At 48.6% G+C, this 22,402-nt stretch overlaps 1 protein-coding gene across 1 annotated transcript; it reads left to right on the top strand.

The window, feature by feature from the left end:
• The first annotated feature begins 2,612 nt into the window (after positions 1-2,612).
• LOC119565442 lies at positions 2,613-21,362 on the top strand. Its single transcript, XM_037891298.2, has 8 exons — positions 2,613-2,849; positions 4,664-4,771; positions 5,823-5,910; positions 10,592-10,602; positions 16,734-16,940; positions 18,758-18,865; positions 19,917-20,000; positions 21,036-21,362. The coding sequence occupies exons 1-8, from the start codon at positions 2,670-2,672 to the stop codon at positions 21,147-21,149; spliced, it is 900 nt and encodes a 299-aa protein (XP_037747226.1). The 5' UTR covers positions 2,613-2,669; the 3' UTR covers positions 21,150-21,362.
• The last annotated feature ends 1,040 nt before the right edge of the window (positions 21,363-22,402 follow it).

Here is a 22,402-nt window from a genome sequence, read left to right as displayed (position 1 = left end):
CATGGCATGGTTGTGGGCACTGTATGAGAGGTGAGGATTGTGTTGGAATCAATACTGGCTGGCCCTGGAGGGAGAGGCTGGATTCCAGGATCTGGGGAATGGGGGCACAGGAATGAGGTGCTGGCTGGCTATGAAGGAGGCAGCTTCCCTCCAGATCTGGTGGACTGGGCATACAGGGAAGATATGCCAGTGAGGTCTGGAGAAAGAGCTGCTTGAGGGACCTGGACAGCCAGGAGGGATAAATGCTGGTCAGTTTCCCAAGGGCAGGTTGTGCTGCAGACGGAAGAGCCTGTGCTCCGTGCTCAGAGGATTTCACTGCAGTGCAGACACGCTGGTAACACAGGGCAAACCAAGAAGAACCCCGCACATTTCACTTAAGCAGGAGTGTTGGGATAAGCAGGGTTCAGTGATCAGGTTTGTGCTGGAAAGCTGCAAGGAGGAAGCAGGGGGACATCTGACAGACACAAAAGCAACATCTTGTTACAGATGCACCCTCAAGAAGGAGACGGCAAATGTTTGCAGGCCCCTTGGCTGAGCAGTGCTAAACCTTGGGGCAGCAACAGAGCTGCAGCGGGACTCTCAGAGCAACCACTATTCAATGGAGTGCCCGGAGATAAATACTAGGAGCTGAATTCTTCACCGCCATGCACCTCAGTCTTCTTATTCATAGGACGCTAGCACCTACACACACCAACCAAGGTCTATTATGCTAAGCGCTGTACGCAGACATAACAGGAGAGTCCTTGCCTTTATGAGTGTTCAGTCTAAACAGGCCACACGGACGAAGAGTGGGAGAAAGTAAGGATCGCTATTCACAGATGGGGAACTGAGCCTCAGACAGATAAAGTGGCTTGCTGGGAAGTCACACATGGAGTTGACAGGGTTTGCAAAATAATGGCCAAATTCAGTCATCAGAATCCAAACTGTGACCAAGTACAACTCTGCATCAAGCTGTACCCCAGGGGGGCACATGCAAGAGGCACTGCCTAGGCTGAGAGGGAAATTTTAGGTGGACAAAATATGATTTTGTGATTATGGTTTTACAATAATTATAATAAGTAAATTAAATGTTATAATGACACAAGGATCAGATGAGCTAATAGGGGAGTGTTATAAGACACTTCAAGAACTTCTAGCAACTGACTGATAGAGAAGTAAGTGGTACGAGCGCACTGCCACCCAACCCCACGTGACGCAGCACCAGCTTTAATTCACACACCGCACAGGGAGCGATGGAATTGTCAGTTACAAACCCCGACTGTCCTGCCTGGATTACCAAACCGTAGTAAATGGTCAGCCAGAATGTGCAGGAAATGAGCTGAAGAAAGAATCCTGAGACTTCCTGTTCTTATCCCGCAGCAGAATCCTGATGAAGGGGACTTCTCAGCCAGGATTACCGTCCACACTGTTGACTGTATTTTATGTAGGAGGGAAAGTATTGTGAGAGCACCACACAGAGGACACAGAGAACGTGCTCGAAGCACACAGAAGAGATCCGATAGTTTGATGGTGCTTGACAGAACTGCAGGACCAGTGGATGAAGAGGAAGTGGCAGATAGGATATAACTGGCTTTTAGTAACACATTTGAGACAGTCTCTCATGAATCAGACTCTCAAAATTAATTCAACTTTTCTTTGGTAGGGACACAGCCACGTGCACTGAAAATTGGCCAACTGTAAATACAGGAGAATGAAAAAAGGATAGCAGCCTACAAAGGACTTAACCCCGTGAGAGGGGGATACATTTGGAAAGGGGGCTAGGGGTATGACTAGGAGCAATGGGATAACATTAAGAAGGGACGGGTTAGACTGACTCACAGGAGGACTACATAATAGAAGGTTTCAGAGTAGCAGCCGTGCTAGTCTGTATTCGCAAAAAGAAAAGGAGTACTTGTGGCACCTTAGAGACTAACCAATTTATTTGATTGGTTAGTCTCTAAGGTGCCACAAGTACTCCTTTTCTTTTCATGGTAGAAAAATCTCTCAGGCTTTGTAACAGGGTCCTCCTATTGGATACGAGGGAGCCCCATTGCTAGGGATACAAAAGAGCAGGTTGGCCTGTCAGGAGCAGTCCGATGTGTGGTTATCCATTGTTAATGCACTGTACAGTCCCCCTGGATTTAGTGGTGGCACCATCAAAACCAGTGACCTGGGCCTACTGACTGGCTCTAGGGGAATGATTGTTGTGTGATTTCTGGACAGAGCTGTTGGGTAAAGCTCTGGTTGTCTGGACTTTAGGGGACAGGTCTTCTATTCACGTAAATCAGCGTAGATCCATGAAATCCAATGGAGATATGGCAGCTATACCAGACGAGGATCTGGCCCAACAGAATTAAGACACGTAGCTCAGCCTTTCCCAATACAGGGGGCCCTGGACACCCCCTACCCACTACCATGGGTTGTTTTGCAATTGGTGCACACCATTTCAGCAATTTATTTGAAAAAATCCTCCTTTTCCTCTTACCGACCTCCCCTCTGTGCCTGCTCCAGCAGGGTGGCCAATAGAAACGTCCTGCAGATGGATGGGGAAAAGTCACCTGTTAAGGGGGGATGGAAGCAGGCAGCCAATGAGGCACTAGCCTATACAGAGGAGGCAGCGTATAAAAGGGCTTTCCCCGGGAGGGACAGGGCTGCCCACCCAGCTCTCACTGAATCCCACAGGGCACAGGATGGAGACCTGCCTGAAAGTCCTGCTGATTGTCGGGGCGGTCACAGCAGCCCCCGCGCCATCATCATCCCCTCTGCCAAGCCACGAGGATGCGGTTTTAGCTGCAGTTCAGATCTACAACCAAGATCCAGATATAACACTGGCCTATCGGCTCCTGGAAGCTGAGCCGCAGCCAGACTGGGTGAGTGACCTGGGGAATCGCTTTGTGGCCTGTGTATATTCGATGCCGCTTGAGCTCATAGAGCAGGTCAATGGGAAATCGCTGGCCTCTGATGCTAGACTCCTGTACCTACAGTCTGGTATTTGCACCCTTGCTGTTATTAGCCAGGGCTGATTTCTGGTGGTGCTGGCAATGGGCTAGGTACCCTCCAGGCACTCATGAAAGACAGTTTCTGCTCACAATCCAAGTAGGCAGTGGTTAGGGGAAGGGGAACGACAGGGAATTTATAGACCAGCCAACTCGAGTCACTGAAAGCAGCATGGCCAAAATTGGTTATAAAGAGGGAGTGAAATATGCGCAGGGACGGGTAGCAGCCAGACAGCTATTTCCCTGTATTACCACACAGCAGCTTCCTGGTGCCGCTGCAGAGGAAGGGCCTGAGAGCAGCAGTTCATTCAGATACAGCAGGCAGAGCATGTTTTCCATTTGAATTATACTCTGAGCAACTCGGGGCAGGGACCGTCTTACTCTGTGTTTGTACAGCGCCTGGCACAAAGGCGGTAGCCAGCATAAGTGTTCAAAGAGAATGAGTCTGAAAAAATCATGCAATTGGCTCACAATTCTTGAGTGTTCTTAAAGTAATACACTTGTTTTGTTTTGTTTGTCTGGGTTCTGAAACTTTACAAATAAATACTGATTATTGGTCATTAAAAGAATGGAGTTCGGAAGGTTTAAAAAGGTTTAAGAGGAAAAATTATTTGAATTAAATGCCTCCCTGGGTCTCCTTGCGAAGAGAATTCATATTTAGTAGTATGTAGAAGACAGATTTAAAATAAAGACATTTGATAATCCCTTATTGTCATTATTTATTAAGTGGCAACAAAGCGCTGGGCACTATTCTTCCTGGAGGGACCGAATTGATATATTATTTATATCCCAGCAGCATCTACAGGTTCCAGCCAAGACCATGGCCCCATTGTGCTAGGTGCTGTACAAATACATACTGTCAGCCCTGGCGGATTGGGCTCATGCAGAATGGCCGTGCACACCCAGGCAGTGGTGGGAGGGGATAAAGGGAACAGATGGAGTCCTGCCATTCTGGGGCTGACAGCCAGAGGCCCTGCCTCCCTGGGACAGTCACGGCCTGAATGCCGATGCCCCGAGTCAGTCACTGCCAGAATCCTGCCACCCAGGCTCTCCCTCCCATCCCCCCAATCCCTCACCAGGAGACAGCCCAGGCTTGGGTTCTTTTCCCCGTCCCGCAATCACTCACCTGGAGGCAATGGCAGGGCTCCGGTTGTCAGCACTGGGCAGTGGGGACCTGGCTGTCAGCCCCAGGGTAACAGCAGCAGTGCAGAAGTAAGAGTGGCAACGGGACACTAAGTGTGCTGTGAAAAGTGATATTTCACATTGCCACCCCACCCTTATTCTGCACTGCTGCTGGCGGGGCGCTGCCTACAGAGCTGGACGCCCACCCCGCAGCCGCTGCTCTCTGACCCCCTGGGAAGCAGTCTGTGTATTTGAGTGGCGGGAGAGGGGGGAGAGATAAATGACTATAGATACGAAGAAGGGGGGTGCGATCAAATAAGTTTGAGAACCACTGGACTAGAACAAGTCAATACTTACATTCTGCTTAGACTGGAATCTTTTTGCATAAGGGCCTCATCTGCGTATGTGTTTGAGCAGCTCCTAGCACAATGCGGATCTGATGCCAGTCTAGGCCTCTGGGCAATACTGTAATAGAATAGAAAATAATTACAAGGCCAAAGTGGAGCCTGGTGCCTTGTTGGTCACAGTGAATGTTTATTTTGTTCTTTCATTGAATTTCTTCTTAGGACGTGTCTTCAAAAACTATCCAGCCGCTGACATTCACTGTTCAAGAGACAGTGTGCCCGGTAAAAGAGAAACGCGACATCAGCCAGTGTGAATTCAAAGAAGATGGGGTAAGGATCACTTGCTGCATGGAGACACCTCCCTCTGCACTTTAAGTTGACCAATAGCATCTGTCAGGTCCTGAAGCCTCACAGAAAACGTGTGTTTCCAGCAGAGACATAAAGGAAGGAATGGGGCCATGGGACAGTGCCTTTTCCACAGTAGCCTCCTTACCAATCCTTACATCAATGTCACAAACAACATCCATCCATTCATCCATCCCCTAATTATAGGACTGGATGGTTTTTAATCTCTAGTTTGCTGTTGTCAGCTGGGGCACCGTTCTACCGGGGAACCCTCACTGAAGTCAAAAGGAGAAGGGGATGCAGCTCGTGTAAAATATTATTCATGGTGCACTGACGTTCCTAATGAGATCAGGGCCGCATGGTGCCAAGTGTTGCATAAACTCAGACAGTCCCTGCTTCGCCCCAAAGAGTTCACAATCTAAATAGACCAGACAGAGACAGGCTGGCCGAGAGGGAGTGCTCTTATCCCCGTCTCACTGGTGGGTGATGTGACTCACTCAAGGTGACACACCAGGACAGTGGCAGAGTGGGGAATTCCACCCAGGTCTCCCGAATGGCAGCCCAGTGCTTTAACTGCACGTCCAAGCTTCCAATTCTATAGGTATGCTCTGTCCTAACAGAAATCCTGCTTCACTTGGCTCAACTGAGTACAGATTTTGGCTCATTCTCTCCTTGTCTATATCTACATTTACCCATATGCTGTTCTCTGTGGGCCCCTCTCACTCATCTGGAGTACACAAGGAATCGCAAAGTGACTGCTCGCAAAGTAAGGAACTATTGAACATGAGCAAAGGCTACTTAGATTGAAAGCTCCTCAGGGCAGGGATCATCTTTCTGGTCTGTGTTTGTACAGTTCCTCTCGCAATGGGGTCCTGATCCAGGGTGATGTCCAAATCAGGCCGAAGACTGAGCCTCCCAACGTCCTCTTTAACTTGTGACCAACCCACCCTGGGAAGCAGGTCTCCACATGCAAGAGGCCTGAGCGTTAGCGCTCCCTGACAGTAAGATGCTGAGGTCTCTTTTCTCTCCTTTACAGCTGGTCAAAGACTGCTCTGGATTCTTCTCCACTGAACAGGACCCTGCTTCCGTCATTATCAAATGCGAGGAGGCATCTGAGGAGGTGAGTGCCCGAGACGGCCTCCTCTCTGCTCGCAGCTGGGCTGAGGCAGGGCTAAGGGTTTCCCTCGCTGAGATCCTGGCCAGGTATTTCACACTGCACAAGTGTTCCCAGAACAAGTGTCCAGCTCCACCTGCTGGCAGTGAGCTGGCAAAGGCCGCCTGCCCCATGAGCCTGGAGGTGGAACCCTGCAGCTGCCAGCAGAACCGCGGGAAGGAAATTCGAATCTCCCTGGGATACATAAGAAACCTAAACCTCCAGACGGTGCCTGGGAGCGGGGCAAGGGCAGGGGGGCCTGGGGAGGATCCTCACCACCTGCCTTTGTTTGGCATTGACGTTTAAATACGTTGTATGATGCAGACACTGAATGGCCCCCGGTCCCACACAGCAGACAAAAGGCCCCAGGCATGGCCCTTTCTTCTTGCTCTACAGCAGGGACCTGCCCAAGGTGGGCGTAAGGGTTACAGACAGTAAAGGGCGAGGGGATAAGGGCTGAGTCTATAATCCTGTGCCTTCAATGGCACCACCCTAGCACACTGTCCCCCCAGCAGGCAAGCTCCTGCCCCTCCCTCAGAGCCACAGAGCGATGTCACCCCCTGTCCAGAGTCCAACGGGAACACTCGCTCCTGAAGGCTACTCCTCTCCCCCACTAGCCACCTAGGCCCACAGTGACACTGGTCGGATGCTCTCTGTTGTTCTGGAGAGGCCATGTGCTCCAGGGGAGAGGGCACTGGACTGGGACTCAGGAGACCTGGGCTCTACTTCCTGCTCTGCTACTGACCAGCTGTGTGACCTCAGGCATGTCACGCTCTCACCCCTCACCCTTTACCCCTCTGTCTATCTCGGCTGTAATCCCCTTGGGGCAGAGACTGTCGCCCACTGTGCGTGTGTTACAGCAACTACCGCAGCCCTCCTCAAAGTTGGGGCTTCTAGTCATTGCTAATAACAAATGAAACACAAGAGAGAACAAAGTAACATTCCCTGAGCTGTAGGAGCCAGTTTCAGTCTGCGTGGAGATGCTAACCCTGACTTCTTTTCTCTCTAGCCTAATATCGTCACACGGGGCCGCTGGAAAAGATTCTGGAGAGGAGCTGGCAGGTTTCTTCGTCGACATAAAGGGAAAATCATTCGTGCCGGTATAGGTATCGCCCTTGGCTAAGAAGATCCAGAAAGAGAGGAGATGAAAGCGAGCCGATGCTGCCAGACCCAGCTGTGGCTCCATTTCTCCTCCGCTGGAAGCACCATCGGAAGCCAGGCTCATAACAATCTCAACAGCTTCCGAGTGTCTGCTTCTATCCGCCGCTTAGCAGCTGTTGCAATGCTGCTCACCAGGGCTCCTGTGCGTAATAAATTGCCATTCTGCAAACCTAAACTCTTGTCCTCTGCTTCCATATTGTGGGAGGAGATTAGGGACATGAACCAGAGTGAATCACCTGATTTTGCTACTGGCCAATGAAAACCCCCAACTAGGAGTCACACACCATCCTCATTAAAGAGACCCAACCCCTGCCCTATTGCAGCAGAGATCCAGAGACTAAGGCCCAACTTGTTAAAAGTGACTAGCAACTATGGGTGCCCAACACGGGATGTCCTCAAAGGGGCCTGGTTTTCAGAAAGTGCTGAGCAGCTGCCCTCCGAAAATGTGGCCCCTTTGAAAGTCTCTCTAAGTTTTGAGACACCCAAAATCAATTGTCACTTTGGAAAATTTAGCACTCAGGGCATGCAGTGCTTTAGCCTCCCTGATTTACTGCAGGTTCCATCTAGAAAGTGGGTAACACCCTTTGCCCTCTTGGTTCTATGAGACAGGTAGCCCATAACACCCAAAGAAATCACTCCCTGATGGTTTAGTACACTCCAGGAAGGAGGGCCTGACAATGTCCTGTGTTAAAGGCTTGATGGTGCTCAGGTCCCTTTGCAGCCCGTCTGCCAAGGGGTGAATTTTCCCCGAAAGAACATGATGGGGCTGCCCCAAGGTTTCTCCCAACCAGGCACACCCGTAGAGTTCAGGCTCCTTGCACAGCTTTCAGCGTGGTGTTGATCATGAAAGAGGACCCCACAGCTCCCTTCCCACCTTCCTGTGCACAAACCCACAGGGACAAAATCCCAAAGCCGGGTCATTAAAGGTACAGATTCCATCAGACTGAAAACCCTCGAGCTCTTTGGCCTGACAACAAACTTGATTCTGCCGCCCTTATGCTCCAGCCTTAAAAATCTATCAATTTGGAGTCATGAATGACATGAAGCCTCCTGAGAGGCCAATACGGCTGCATCAGGCACTCTTTAGTGACCTGAACATTATCAAGTGGAAACAGGGACAAATTGCTACGGATGAGTAGAAAAGAACAAGCCAAGAATGTAGGGAAAAAACCAGGAATGCTAAGATATAAAATAAGTTACACCTAGCAAGGACATACCAGGCAATAAGAAGAGGTTCTATAAATACATTAGGAGCAAGGGTAAGACAAAGGAAAGTGTAGGTCTGCTACGTAAGAGGGAAGGAGAGCTAATAACAGACGATATCAAGAAGGCTGAGCAGGTTGATGCCTATTTTACTTCAGTCTTCACTAAAAGAGTTGATTGTGACCAGGTGCTTCACAAGAAGGGGGAAGGAACACAAGCCAGAATAGGGAAAAACAGATAAAATATTGAAATAAGTTAGATGTATTCAAGTTGGCAAGGCTGTACGCCATTCACCCTAGCATACTTAAGGAAGTAGATGAAGCAATCTTTGAACCCGTAGTGATTATCTTCTGGAATTCATGGAGGATGGGTGTGGTCCCAGAGGACTACAGAAGGGAAAACATTTCTCTTTAAACTTAAACTCTTTTAACATTAAACTTTCTCTTTAAGAAAGGGAAGAAAGAGGACCTGAGGAATTACAGATAGTCAGCCTAACTTCGATACCTGGAAAGTTACTCAAAGAGACCATTAAACAATCCATGTGTAAGAGCCTAGAATAGAACAGAATGATGAGTAGTAGATGAAGGGTGAAGCAATAGATGTCCTATTTCTTGATTTTAGTAAAGCTTTTGACACAGTCCCACACAAGCAATTGAGAGAAAAGTTGTGAAGATGAAATACTTAGAGGTGGGTTCTACAACGGTTGAAAAAAACATTCTCAAACAGTAGTTATGAATGTTCACTGTCAAACTGGGAGGGTGTATTTAATGGGGTCTCCAGTAGTCTGTCCTGCAGGCGTTACTATTCAATATTTTCATTAATGAGGTGGATAACTGAGTGGAGAGTATGCTTATGAAATTTGCAGAGGCCATCAAGCTGAGCGGGATTACGAGCATTTTGCAGGACAGGATTAAAATTCAAAATCACCTTGATCAATTGGAGAACTTTTTTGAGATCAACAAAATAATACTCAATAAAGACAAGTCCAAGTGCAACACCAAGGAAGAATAAATCAACTGCACAAATACATAATGGGGAATGACTGACTAGGTGGCAATACTGCAGAAATGAATCTCAGGGCTACGGTAGATCAGAAACTGAGTATGAGCCAATGACGGGATGCTATTTTGAAAAAGCTTAACATCATTCTGGGGTGTCTTAAGAGATATGTCATATGTAAGACCCAGGAGATCATTGTTCCATTCTACTGGGCACGGGTGAGACCCCAGCTGGAGTGCCGTGTCTAGTTGTGGGGGCCACACTTTAAAAAATACATAACAAATTGGAGAGAGACCAGAAGAGAGTAACCAAAATGATAAAAGGTTTAGAAAACCTGACCTATGAGGAAAGGGGGGAAAACGCGATTAGGGTTATTTCTTTTATTTCTTATTGGCTTGTGGACTCCTCTGTGCTAACCCCAGATGCTTTTGTATGCTTGTAACCTTTAAGCTGAACCCCAAGAAAGTTATTTTGGGTGCTTAATTTTTGGAATTGCTCTTTTAAAATCTAGCAAAAGCCTAAGTTCCAGATGTATGTCTTTCTTTTTGTTTTTAATAAAATTTACCTTTTTAAAGAACAGGACTGGATTTTTGGTGTCCGAAGAGGTTTATGCATATGCTGTTTAATTAGCTGGTGGCAACAGCTAATTTCCTTTGTTTTCTTTCTCAGCTCTTCCCTGGAGGGGTATGTGTGAAAGGGCTGCAGGGTACCCCACAGGAAGGAATTCCCAAGTGCGCCTTCCTGGGTTTCAAAAAAGGGTTTTCCATTTGGGTGGTGGCAGTGTTTCCCAAGCCAATGTCAGAGAAAAGCTGTAACCTTGGGAATCATACAATCATAGAATAACAGGGCTGGAAGGGACTTCAGGCGGGTATCTAGACCCTCCCCCTGCTCAAAGCAGGACCAATCCCCAACTAAATCATTCCAACCTGGGCTTTGTCAAGCCTGACCTTAAAAACTTCAAAGGAAGGAGATTCCACTTTTACCTGGGAGTTTAATACAAGCCTGGAGTGGTAAGTATTAATTTTTAAAAATCCTTGCGGGCCCCCACCTTCTGCACTCGAACTGCCAGAGTGGGGAATCAGCCTTGACAGAACCACATTAAATATGTAACTGAAGCGTTGCTGCCGACCTTCATAGTTTTCATACAGTCATAGTTGTTAAGGCTGCCAGGGACAATTGTGGTCATCTAGTCCGACCTGCTGCAGAAAATAGGACAGGCCAAAGAACCTCAGCCAATCATTTCTGCCTCAAGCCTGTAGCTTACATTTGAGTGAGAGCATCTCTTTTAGAAAGAGATCCAGTCCTGACTGAAAGCCTGCAAGTGATGCAGAATCCAGAACATCCCGAGGTAAATTGTTCCCGTGGTCAATTACCGTCACTATTAAAAAATGCACCATATTTCTACTCTGAACAGTACAAGCACTCCAACTTTTAAGCCCCAAATCTGCAGTTATTCTAAAGGACAGAACCCTGTGCCCACATGCACCCCAATGAAGACAGAATGGGGTGCCACACGGGTGCCAGTGTCTGTCTGTCTGCACAATACTGGGGAATTGGGGTTCTACTTAGCCCAGCAAAGAAATGGACTAGAAACTTTATTCCAGTGAGCAAACTGCTGGGGGTGTTACCCAACTAACTTCTATTTCCTGCATTCACAAAGAAATACCATAGCATTTGGGAAGCAAACCTGCAGCTGACATAACGTTACAGTGCTGTGTCGTTGGGAGCGGGTGACCCATTCTGAATAGCCTCTGTCCTTAGCTCTTTCAGGTCGAAGTACTTTGCTCTAATAGCAGAATGTATATTACATTTTACTCAGACATTGTCTCATTAACCCTGTGATGGGTTCGATCACAGAAATCCACTTGGGAAGTGCCAAGACTACTTCTGCCCCTGCTTTCCCTGCCAGCCTGGGACCCCAGCACCCCGTCTTGTTGAGCCAGACATGCCAGCCTGCTCCAGCACAGACCCAGGGTCTGAACCACGTGCCCCAAAGCTGCAGGCTTAAACTGAAAGCAGCTTAAGAAGTGTTCCTGTCTTTAACACTCAGTTGCCCAACTCCCAATGGGATCCAAACCCCAAATAAATCTCTTTTACCCTGTATAAAGCTTATACAGGATAAACTCATAAATTGTTTGCCGTCTATAACACTGATAGAGAGATATGCACAGCTGTTTGCGCCCCCCCCCCAGCCCCGGGTATTAATACATACCCTGGGTTACTTAATAAGTAAAAAGTGATTTTATTAAATACAGAAAGTAGGATTTAAGTGGTTCCAAGTACTAACAGACAGAACAAAGTGAATTACCAAGCAAAATAAAACAAAACACACAAGTCTATGTCTAATACAGTAAAAAAACTGAATACAGATAAAACCTCACCCTTAGAGGAATTCCAGTGAGCTTCCTTTTACAGACTAGTCTCCTTCTAGTCGGGGTCCAGCAATCACTCACACCTCTTGTAGTTTCTGTCCTTTGTTCCAGTTTCTTTCAGGAATCCTTGGGGGTGGAGAGGCCGTCTCTTGAGCAAGCTGAAGACAAAATGGAGGGGTCTCCCACAGCTTTAAATAGACTTTTTCTTGTGGGTGGAGACCCCCTCCTCTCTCAAAGTGCAAAGTCCAGCTCCAAGATGGAGTTCTGGAGTCGCATATCCATGCATGACTCATTTTGGAGTCACATATCCATGCATGACTCCGTTTTTACAGGCAGAAGCCATTGCTTATCTGCTACCTTGAACGTCTTCATGTAGACTTCTTATGTGGATTGGAGCCTTCCAAGATCCATTGTCCCTTAAGTGCTTCTTGATTGGGCACTTAATTTGCACATTCCTTTCTCAAGAAGCTGACCAAATGCTTTACAAAGGCTACTTAAAAATCAAGCCAGTAAGCAGCCAATATTCAGAACTTCGCATACAAAAATGACACATGCATACAAATAGGATTAATAGATTCAGTAGATCATAACCTCTACAGAGATATGTTACATGGCACACGTAGCATGAAACATATTCTAGTTATGTCATTTATACATTCATAAGCATATTTCCGTAAAGCCTTATGGGGGGCACCGTCACAAACCCTCCCAACACTTCAGAGACCCAGGTCTAGAGAAATATTATAATCTCCATTTCAGGGAGTTCCAGGCACAGAAATGCCATTTATCTTTGTCTCCTCTAATGAAAGTGTACCCCGAGAAAGGAAAGGCGCTTTAGTTCTCCTAAAGGTAAATCACAGACTGGCCAACACAAGAGGACACAACACACATGTGTGAGTCACAACAGGTGTGTAGTGTTCTGAGATATCTGTATTGTGTGTGTGACGGACACAGGGTATTTGAAAACTCGAAAGAGCTGTTTCTAGGGAAAAATTCATGGCAAAATTACTTATTATCAGTGATTTGCATCACAGCAGCCCCCATTCAGTGCCGGTATCAGAGTCCCATTGCGCCAAGCACCGTATCCAGGAATGAAGCCTGGACTTGGCTGGTAGCCACCAATGATGAGGGCAGTCTTTAAGGCCAGCCTGCACTGGGATGGCCCCATGGTCCCCTTTAAACCAACCTGTCTTAAAAGCATTTCATGCAAACTAGGGGTCTCTCATTAGCTAAAGGCTTCAGGAGGACACACAAAGCTCTATGAAAACAAGTGGGGATTCCTGAAATCTGAGGCTTCTATCTGTGTGCTCCAGATCCTCCAAACTCTGGCAACAGAGTTCAAGGCCTGCAGGGGCAGCTCCCTGGCTCTTCCAAAGAAGTGAGCTGGGGAGTTCTGGAGGAGCCTGCTGCATGGCATGGTTGTGGGGACCGTACGAGAGGTGAGGATTGTGTTGGAATCAATACTGGTTAGCCCTGGAGAGAGAGGCTGGATTCCAGGATCTGGGGAGTGGGGACACAGGAGTGAGGTGCTGGCTGGCTATGAAGGAGGCAGCTTCCCTCCAGATCTGGTGGACTGGGCATACAGGGAGGATATGCCAATGAGGTCTGGAGAAAGAGCTGCTTGAGGGACCTGGACAGCCAGGAGGGATAAATGCTGGTCAGTTTCCCAAGGGCAGGTTGTGCTGCAGACGGAAGAGCCTGTGCTCCGTGCTCAGAGGATTTCACTGCAGTGCAGACACGCTGGTAACACAAGGCAAACCGAGAAGAACCCCGCACATTTCACTTAAGCAGGAGTGTTGGGATAAGCAGGGTTCAGTGATCAGGTTTGTGCTGGAAAGCTGCAAGGAGAAAGCAGGGGGACATCTGACAGATACAAAAGCAACATCTTGTTACAGATGCACCCTCAAGAAGGAGACGGCAAATGTTTGCAGGCCCCTTGGCTGAGCAGTGCCAAACCTTGGGGTTCCAACAGAGCTGCAGTGGGACTCTCAGAGCAACCACTATTCAATGGAGTGCCCGGAGATAAATACTAGGAGCTGAATTCTTCACCGCCATGCACCTCAGTCTTCTTATTCATAGGACGCTAGCACCTACACACACCAACCAAGGTCTATTATGCTAAGCGCTGTACGCACATGTAAGCAGTCAGGATGAGCTCCACCCTGACATCTGGTGGTGAGGTGTAGCAAGTTGTGGAAAAGAACTTCAGGGGCTGATCTCATTTGCATAGGCACACCCACCCCGCCTAGAATGAGGCCATAGCTGCCCAAATGGTCACTTTGGCTGCTGTGGGATCCCCAGTGTCTCTGTTATTGGGGCAGGAAGAATAAATTGTTATTACCCTGATTATGGGAATCAAGGACAGTGGAACTGTACTTGGCCTTTTGTTATGGTGGAGGGACTCGCCATCAACTAAGTAGCACTCACTAGGCAAGGGACATGGGTTCCAAAACTCTGTGAATTGAGATAGGTTGGGGACAGGTATTAATGCTTGATGGCATAGGCCCCCTGGTGAGGGCCTTATATGCTAATTGCACTTTCTTCTCTTACCGCTGTGGAATATCAGAGCTAATTTTGATTCCATTAGGAATCTAGTTACAGGCTGCTGAGCTGAATTCACTTTGGGATAATGGTGCACCAGCACTGAGGCTCCCCTACTACAAGCTAAAATCACAAAAGAGCTAAACTTACTAAAAGCTGAAATCACTGAGTGTTGTGTGAAGTAGTGGGGGAGCCTGAAGATATATGGTGGAGCAATTTGCGGGACGGCTGGTGGAGCAGAGCAGTTTGTGGGACGGCGAGCGGAGCGCCTGGTGGAGCAGAGAAGTTTGTGGGGCGGCTGGCAGAGCGGAGCCACTTTGAGAGGTGGGGCCATCAGCTTTGGACCACGTAAGATGCCCCTTAACTCCCCCCGCCCCCCAATCTCCACCCAGGTTGGGAGGTAAAACTCTGTAGATAAACTTTTGAACTCTGGGGCTGCCCTGACCAGGGACAGAGACTTTTGGGTCTTTGGACTTTTGGGACTTTGGGTGATTTTGGGTTGCTGGACTCAAGAACCAAAGGGAAAGGACATGCCCCAATTTGCTTTGGGTGGGTTTTTTTGCTCATGGGTTGTGTTATGAATCCTGTTGGTGGTGTTTCCCCAACATAATGCCACATTGTTTCTCTCTGTTATTAAAAGGCTTTTTGCTACACTCAGACTATGTGCTTGCGAGAGGGGAAGTATTGCCTCTTGGAGGCACCCAGCGGGGGTGGTATATATTTGTCCCAGGTCACTGGGTGGGGGCTCAAGCTGGTTTTGCATTGTGTTATTGGAATGGAACTCCTAGATTACTGAACCTGGCCCTTGTTGCTGCCAACTCTGTCAGGCAGAAGGGTTACATACACATAGGACAGGAGAGTGTTCAATCTAAACAGTGTGTTTATGAGTGTTCAATCTAAACAGGCCACATGGAGGAAGAGTGGGAGAAAGTAAGGATCGCTATTCACAGATGGGGAACTGAGCCTCAGACAGATAAAGTGACTTGCTGGAAGTCACTCATGGAGTTGACAGAGTTTGCAAAATAATGACCAAGTCATCAAAATCCAAACTGTGACCAAGTACAACTCTGCATCAAGCTATACCCTAGGGGACACATGCAAGAGGCACTGCCTAGGCTGAGAGGGAAATTTCAGCTCGACAAAATATGATTTTGTGATTATGGAGAAGTAAGTGGTACGAGCGCACTGCTACCCAACCCCACGTGACGCAGCACCAGCTTTAATTCACATACCACACAGGGAGGGATGGAATTGTCAGTTACAAACCCCAACCGTCCTGCCTGGATTACCAAACCGTAGCTAAACAGTCAGCCAGAATGTGCAAGAAATGAGCTGAAGAAAGAATCCTGAGACTTCCTGGTCTTATCCCGCAGCAGAATCCTGATGAAGGGGACTTCACAGCCAGGAATACCGTCCACACTATTTACTGTATTTTATGTAGGAGGGAAAGTATTGGGAAAGCCCCACTCAGAGGACACAGAGAACGTGCTCGAAGCACACAGAAGAGATCTGATAGTTTGATGGTGCTTGACAGAACTGCAGGACCAGTGGATGAAGAGGAAGTGGCTGATAGGATATAACTGGCTTTTAGTAACACATTTGAGACAGTGCCTCATGAAATCAGACTCTCAAAATTAATTCAACTTTTCTTGGGTAGGGACACAGCCACGTGCACTGGAAATTGGCCAACTGTGAATACAGGATAATGAAAAAAGGATAGCAGCCTACAAAGGACTTAACCCCGTGAGAGGGGGAAACATTTGGAAAGGAGGCTAGGGGTATGACTAGGAGCAATGGGATAACATTAAGAAAGGATGGGTTAGGCTGACTCATAGGAAGACTTCATGGTAGAAAAATCTCTCAGGCTTTGTAACAGGGTCCTCCTATTGGATACGAGGGAGCCCCATTGCTAGGGATACAAAAGAGCAGGTTGGCCTGTCAGGAGCAGTCTGGTGTGTGGTTATCCATTGCTGATGCACTGTACAGTCCCCTTGGATTTAGTGGTGGCACCATCAAAAACAACGACCTGGGCCTACTGACAGGCTCTAGGGGAACGCTTGTTGTGTGATTTCTGGACAGAGCTGTTGGGTAAAGCTCTGGTTGTCTGGACTTTAGGGGACAGGTCTTCTATCCATGTAAATCAGTGTAGATCCATGAAAGCCAATGGAGATATGGCAGCTATACCAGATGAGGATCTGGCCCAACAGAATTAAGACACGTAGCTCAGCCTTTCCCAATACAGGGGGCTCTGGACACCCCCTACCCACTACCATGGGTTGTTTTGCAATTGATGCACATCATTTCAGCAACTGATTTGAAAAAATCCTCCTTTTCCTCTTACCAACCTCCCCTCTGTGCCTGCCCCGGAGGGTAGCCAATGGAAAAGCCCTGCAGATGGATGGGGAAAAGCCACTGGTAAAAGGAGGACCAAACCAGGCAGCCAATAAGGCACTAGCCCATACAGAGGAGTCAGCGTATAAAAGGGCTTTCCCCGGGAGGGACAGGGTTGTCCACCCAGCTCTCACTGAATCCCACAGGGCACAGGATGGAGACCTGCCTGAAAGTCCTGCTGATTGTCGGGGCGGTCACAGCAGCCCCTGCGCCATCATCATCCCCTCTGCCAAGCCACGAGGATGCGGTTTTAGCTGCAGTTCAGATCTACAACCAAGATCCAGATATAACACTGGCCTACCGGCTCCTGGAAGCTGAGCCGCAGCCAGACTGGGTGAGTGACCTGGGGAATCGCTTTGTGGCCTGTGTATATTCGATGCCGCTTGAGCTCATAGAGCAGGTCAATGGGAAATCGCTGGCCTCTGATGCTAGACTCCTGTACCTACAGTCTGGTATTTGCACCCTTGCTGTTATTAGCCAGGGCTGATTTCTGGTGGTGCTGGCTATGGGCTAGGTACCCTCCAGGCACTCATGAAAGACAGTTTCTGCTCACAATCCAAGTAGGCAGCGGTTAGGGGAAGGGGAATGACAGGGAATTTATAGACCAGCCAACTCAAGTCACTGAAAGCAGCATGGCCAAAATTGGTTATAAAGAGGGTGTGAAATATGTGCAGGGACGGGTAGCAGCCAGACAGCTATTTCCCTGTATTACCACACAGCAGCTTCCTGGTGCCGCTGCAGAGGAAGGGCCTGAGAGCAGCAATTCATTCAGATACAGCAGGCAGAGCATGTTTTCCATTTGAATTATACTCTGAGCAATTTGGGGCAGGGACCGTCTTACTCTGTGTTTGTACAGCGCCTGGCACAAAGGCGGTGGCCAGCATAAGTGTTCAAAGAGAATGAGTCAGCCCTGAAAAAATCATGCAATGGGCTCACAATTCTTGAGTCTTCTTAAAGTAATACACTTGTTTTTTTTTTTTTCTGGGTTCTGAGCCTTTACAAATAAATACTGATTATTGGTCATTAAAGGCATGGAGTTTGGAAGGTTTAAAAAGGTTTAAGAGGAAAAATTATTTGAATTAAATGCCTCCCTGGGTCTCCTTATGCAGAGAATTCAAATTTAGTAATATGTAGAAGACAGATTTAATGGAAAGACATTTGATAATCCCTTATTGTCATTATTTATTAAGTGGCAACAAAGCGCTGGGCACTATTCTTCCTGGAGGGACCGAATTGATATATTATTTATATCCCAGCAGCATCTACAGGTTCCAGCCAAGACCATGGCCCCATTGTGCTAGGTGCTGTACAAATACATACTGTCAGCCCTGGCGGATTGGGCTCATGCAGAAGGGCCGTGCACACCCAGGCGGTGGTGGGAGGGGATAAAGGGAAGAGATGGAGTCCTGCCACTCTGGGGCTGACAGCCAGAGGCCCCGCCTCCCTGGGACAGTCACGGCCTGAATGCCGCTGCCCTGAGTCAGTCACTGCCAGAATCCTGCCACCCAGGCTCTCCCTCCCATCCCCCCAATCCCTCACCAGGAGACAGCCCAGGCTTGGGTTCTTTTCCCCGTCCCGCAATCACTCACCTGGAGGCAATGGCAGGGCTCCGGTTGTCAGCACTGGGCAGTGGGGACCTGGCTGTCAGCCCCGGGGTAACAGCAGCAGTGCAGAAGTAAGAGTGGCAACGGGACACTAAGTGTGCTGTGAAAAGTGATATTTCACATTGCCACCCCACCCTTATTCTGCGCTGCTGCTGGCGGGGCGCTGCCTACAGAGCTGGACGCCCACCCCGCAGCCGCTGCTCTCTGACCCCCTGGGAAGCAGTCTGTGTATTTGAGTGGCGGGAGAGCGGGGAGAGATAAATGACTATAGATACGAAGAAGGGAGGTGCGATCAAATAAGTCTGAGAACCACTGGACTAGAACAAGTCAATACTTACATTCTGCTTAGACTGGAATCTTTTTGCATAAGGGCCTCATCTGCGTATGTGTTTGAACAGCTCCTAGCACAATGCGGATCTGATGCCAGTCTAGGCCTCTGGGCAATACTGTAATAGAATAGAAAATAATTACAAGGCCAAAGTGGAGCCTGGTGCCTTGTTGCTCACAGTGAATGTTTATTTTGTTCTTTCATTGAATTTCTTCTTAGGACGTGTCTTCAAAAACTATCCAGCCGCTGACATTCACTGTTAAAGAGACAGTGTGCCCGGTAAAAGAGAAACGCGACATCAGCCAGTGTGAATTCAAAGAAGATGGGGTAAGGATCACTTGCTGCATGGAGACACCTCCCTCTGCACTTTAAGTTGACCAATAGCATCTGTCAGGTCCCGAAGCCTCACAGAAAACGTGTGTTTCCAGCAGAGACATAAAGGAAGGAATGGGGCCATGGGACAGTGCCTTTTCCACAGTAGCCTCCTTACCAATCCTTACATCAATGTCACAAACAACATCCATCCATTCATCCATCCCCTAATTATAGGACTGGATGGTTTTTAATCTCTAGTTTGCTGTTGTCAGCTGGGGCACCGTTCTACCGGGGAACCCTCACTGAAGTCAAAAGGAGACGGGGATGCAGCTCGTCTAAAATATTATTCGTGGTACACTGATGTCTTTAATGAGATCAGGGCCGCATGGTGCCAAGTGTTGCATAAACTCAGACAGTCCCTGCTTCGCCCCAAAGAGTTCACAATCTAAATAGACCAGACAGAGACAGGCTGGCCGAGAGGGAGTGCTCTTATCCCCGTCTCACTGGTGGGTGATGTGACTCACTCAAGGTGACACACCAGGACAGTGGCAGAGTGGGGAATTCCACCCAGGTCTCCCGAATGGCAGCCCAGTGCTTTAACTGCACGTCCAAGCTTCCAATTCTATAGGTATGCTCTGTCCTAACAGAAATCCTGCTTCACTTGGCTCAACTGAGTACAGATTTTGGCTCATTCTCTCCTTGTCTATATCTACATTTACCCATATGCTGTTCTCTGTGGACCCCTCTCACTCATCTGGAGTACACAAGGAATCGCAAAGTGACTGCTCGCAAAGTAAGGAACTATTGAACATGAGCAAAGGCTACTTAGATTGAAAGCTCCTCAGGGCAGGGATCATCTTTCTGGTCTGTGTTTGTACAGTTCCTCTCGCAACGGGGTCCTGATCCAGGGTGATGTCCAAATCAGGCCGAAGACTGAGCCTCCCAACATCCTCCTTAACTTGTGACCAACCCACCCTGGGAAGCAGGTCTCCACATGCAAGAGGCCTGAGCGTTAGCGCTCCCTGACAGTAAGATGCTGAGGTCTCTTTTCTCTCCTTTACAGCTGGTCAAAGACTGCTCTGGATTCTTCTCCACTGAACAGGACCCTGCTTCCGTCATTATCAAATGCGAGGAGGCATCTGAGGAGGTGAGTGGCCGAGACGGCCTCCTCTCTGCTCACAGCTGGGCTGAGGCAGGGCTAAGGGTTTCCCTCGCTGAGATCCTGGCCAGGTATTTCACACTGCACAAGTGTTCCCAGAACAAGTGTCCAGCTCCACCTGCTGGCAGTGAGCTGGCAAAGGCCGCCTGCCCCACAGGCCTGGAGGTGGAACCCTGCAGCTGCCAGCAGAACCGCAGGGAGCAAATTCTAATCTCAATGGGATACATAAGAAACCTAAAGCTCCAGACAGTGCCTGGGAGCGGGGCAAGGGCAGGGGGCTGTGGGGAGGATCCTCACCACCTGCCTTTGTCTGGCAGAGACATTTACATACGTTGTATGATGCAGACACTGAATGGCCCCTGGTCCCACACACCAGACAAAAGGCCCCAGGCATGGCCCTTCCTTCTTACTCTACAGCAGGGACCTACACAAAGTGGGCGTAAGGGTTACAGACAGTAAAGGGCGAGGGGATAAGGGCTGAGTCTATAATCCTGTGCCTTCAGTGGCACCACCGTAGCACACTGTCCCCCCAGCAGGCAAGCTCCTGCCCCTCCCTCAGAGCCACAGAGCGATGTCACCCCCTGTCCAGAGTCCAACGGGAACACTCACTCCTGAAGGCTACTCCTCTCCCCCACTAGCCACCTAGGCCCACAGTGACACTGGCCGGATGCTCTCTGTTGTTCTGGAGAGGCCATGTGCTCCAGGGGAGAGGGCACTGGACTGGGACTCAGGAGACCTGGGCTCTACTTCCTGCTCTGCTACTGACCAGCTGTGTGACCTCAGGCATGTCACGCTCTCACCCCTCACCCCTCTGTCTATCTTGGCTGTAATCCCCTTGGGGCAAAGACTGTCGCCCACTGTGCGTGTGTTACAGCAACTACCACAGCCCTCCTCAAAGTTGGGGCCTCTAGTCATTGCTAATAACAAATGAAACACAAGAGAGAACAAAGTAACATTCCCTGAGCTGTAGGAGCCAGTTTCAGTCTGCGTGGAGATGCTAACCCTGACTTCTTTTCTCTCTAGCCTAATATCGTCACACGGGGCCGCTGGAAAAGATTCTGGAGAGGAGCTGGCAGGTTTTTTCGTCGACATAAAGAGAAAATAATTCGTGCTGCTGTGGATATCGTCTTATCCTAAGAAGATCCAGAAAGAGAGGAGATGAAAGCGAGCCGATGCTGCCAGACCCAGATGTGGCTCCATTTCTCCTCTGCTGGAAGCACCATCGGAAGCCAGGCTCATAACAATCTCAACAGCTTCCGAGTGTCTGCTGCTATCCGCCGCTTAGCAGCTGTTGCAATGCTGCTCACCAGGGCTCCTGTGCGTAATAAATTGCCATTCTGCAAACCTAAACTGTTGTCCTCTGCTTCCATATTGTGGGAGGAGATTAGGGACATGAACCATAGTGAATCACCTGACTTTGCTACTGGCCAATGAAAACCCCCCAACTAGGAGTCACACACCATCCTCATTAAAGAGACCCAACCCCTATCCCTATTGCAGCAGAGATCCAGACACTAAGGCTCAACTTGTTAAAAGTGACTAGCAACTATGGGTGCCCAACACGGGATGTCCTCAAAGGGGCCTGGTTTTCAGAAAGTGCTGAGCAGCTGCCCTCTGAAAATGTGGCCCCTCTGAAAGTCTCTCTAAGTTTTGAGACACCCAAAATCAATTGTCACTTTGGAAAATTTAGCACTCAGGCCATGTAATGCTTTAGCCTCCCCAATTTACTGCAGGTTCCATCTAGAAAGTGGGTAACACCCTTTGCCCTCTTGGTTCTATGAGACAGGTAGCCCATAACACCCAAAGAAATCACTCCCTGACGGTTTAGTACACTCCAGGAAGGAGGGCCTGACAATGTCCTGTGTTAAAGGCTTGATGGTGCTCAGGTCCCTTTGCAGCCCCTCTGCCATGGGGTGAATTTTCCCCTAAAGAACAAGATGAGAAACCTGCCCCAAGGTTTCTCCCAACCAGGCACACCCATAGAGTTCAGGCTCCTTGCACAGCTTTCAGTGTGGTGTTGATCATGAAAGAGGACCCCACAGCTCCCTTCCCACCTTCCTGTGCACAAACCCACAGGGACAAAATCCCAAAGCCGGGTCATTAAAGGTACAAATTCCATCAGACTGAAAATCCACGAGCTCTTTGGCCTGACAACAAACTTGATTCTGCCGCCCTTATGCTCTCGCCTTAAAAATCTATCAATTTGGAGTCATGAATGACATGAAGTCTCCTGAGAGGCCAATACGGCTGCATCAGGCACTCTTTAGTGACCTGAACATTATCAAGTGGAAACATGGACAAATTGCTACAGATGAATAGAAAAGAACAAGCCAAGAATGTAGGGGAAAAACCAGGAATACTAAGATATAAAATAAGTTACACCTAGCAAG

Source organism: Chelonia mydas, chromosome 2, assembly GCF_015237465.2.
Source record: "Chelonia mydas isolate rCheMyd1 chromosome 2, rCheMyd1.pri.v2, whole genome shotgun sequence".
In the NCBI taxonomy this organism is placed as follows: Eukaryota; Metazoa; Chordata; order Testudines; family Cheloniidae; genus Chelonia; species Chelonia mydas.
Note: the sequence above shows the minus strand (reverse complement) of the source record. Positions and strands in the feature narration are given on the sequence as shown.

Bases quoted from the DNA above. Each gene is read 5' to 3' on its own strand.
- LOC119565442 (XM_037891298.2), top strand. From the start codon at position 2,670: ATGGAGACCTGCCTGAAAGTCCTGCTGATTGTCGGGGCGGTCACAGCA. The intron at 16,941-18,757 runs GTGAGTGACCTG...ATTTCTTCTTAG, and splicing joins CTGAGCCGCAGCCAGACTGG to GACGTGTCTTCAAAAACTAT. The intron at 18,866-19,916 runs GTAAGGATCACT...TCTCCTTTACAG, and splicing joins GTGAATTCAAAGAAGATGGG to CTGGTCAAAGACTGCTCTGG.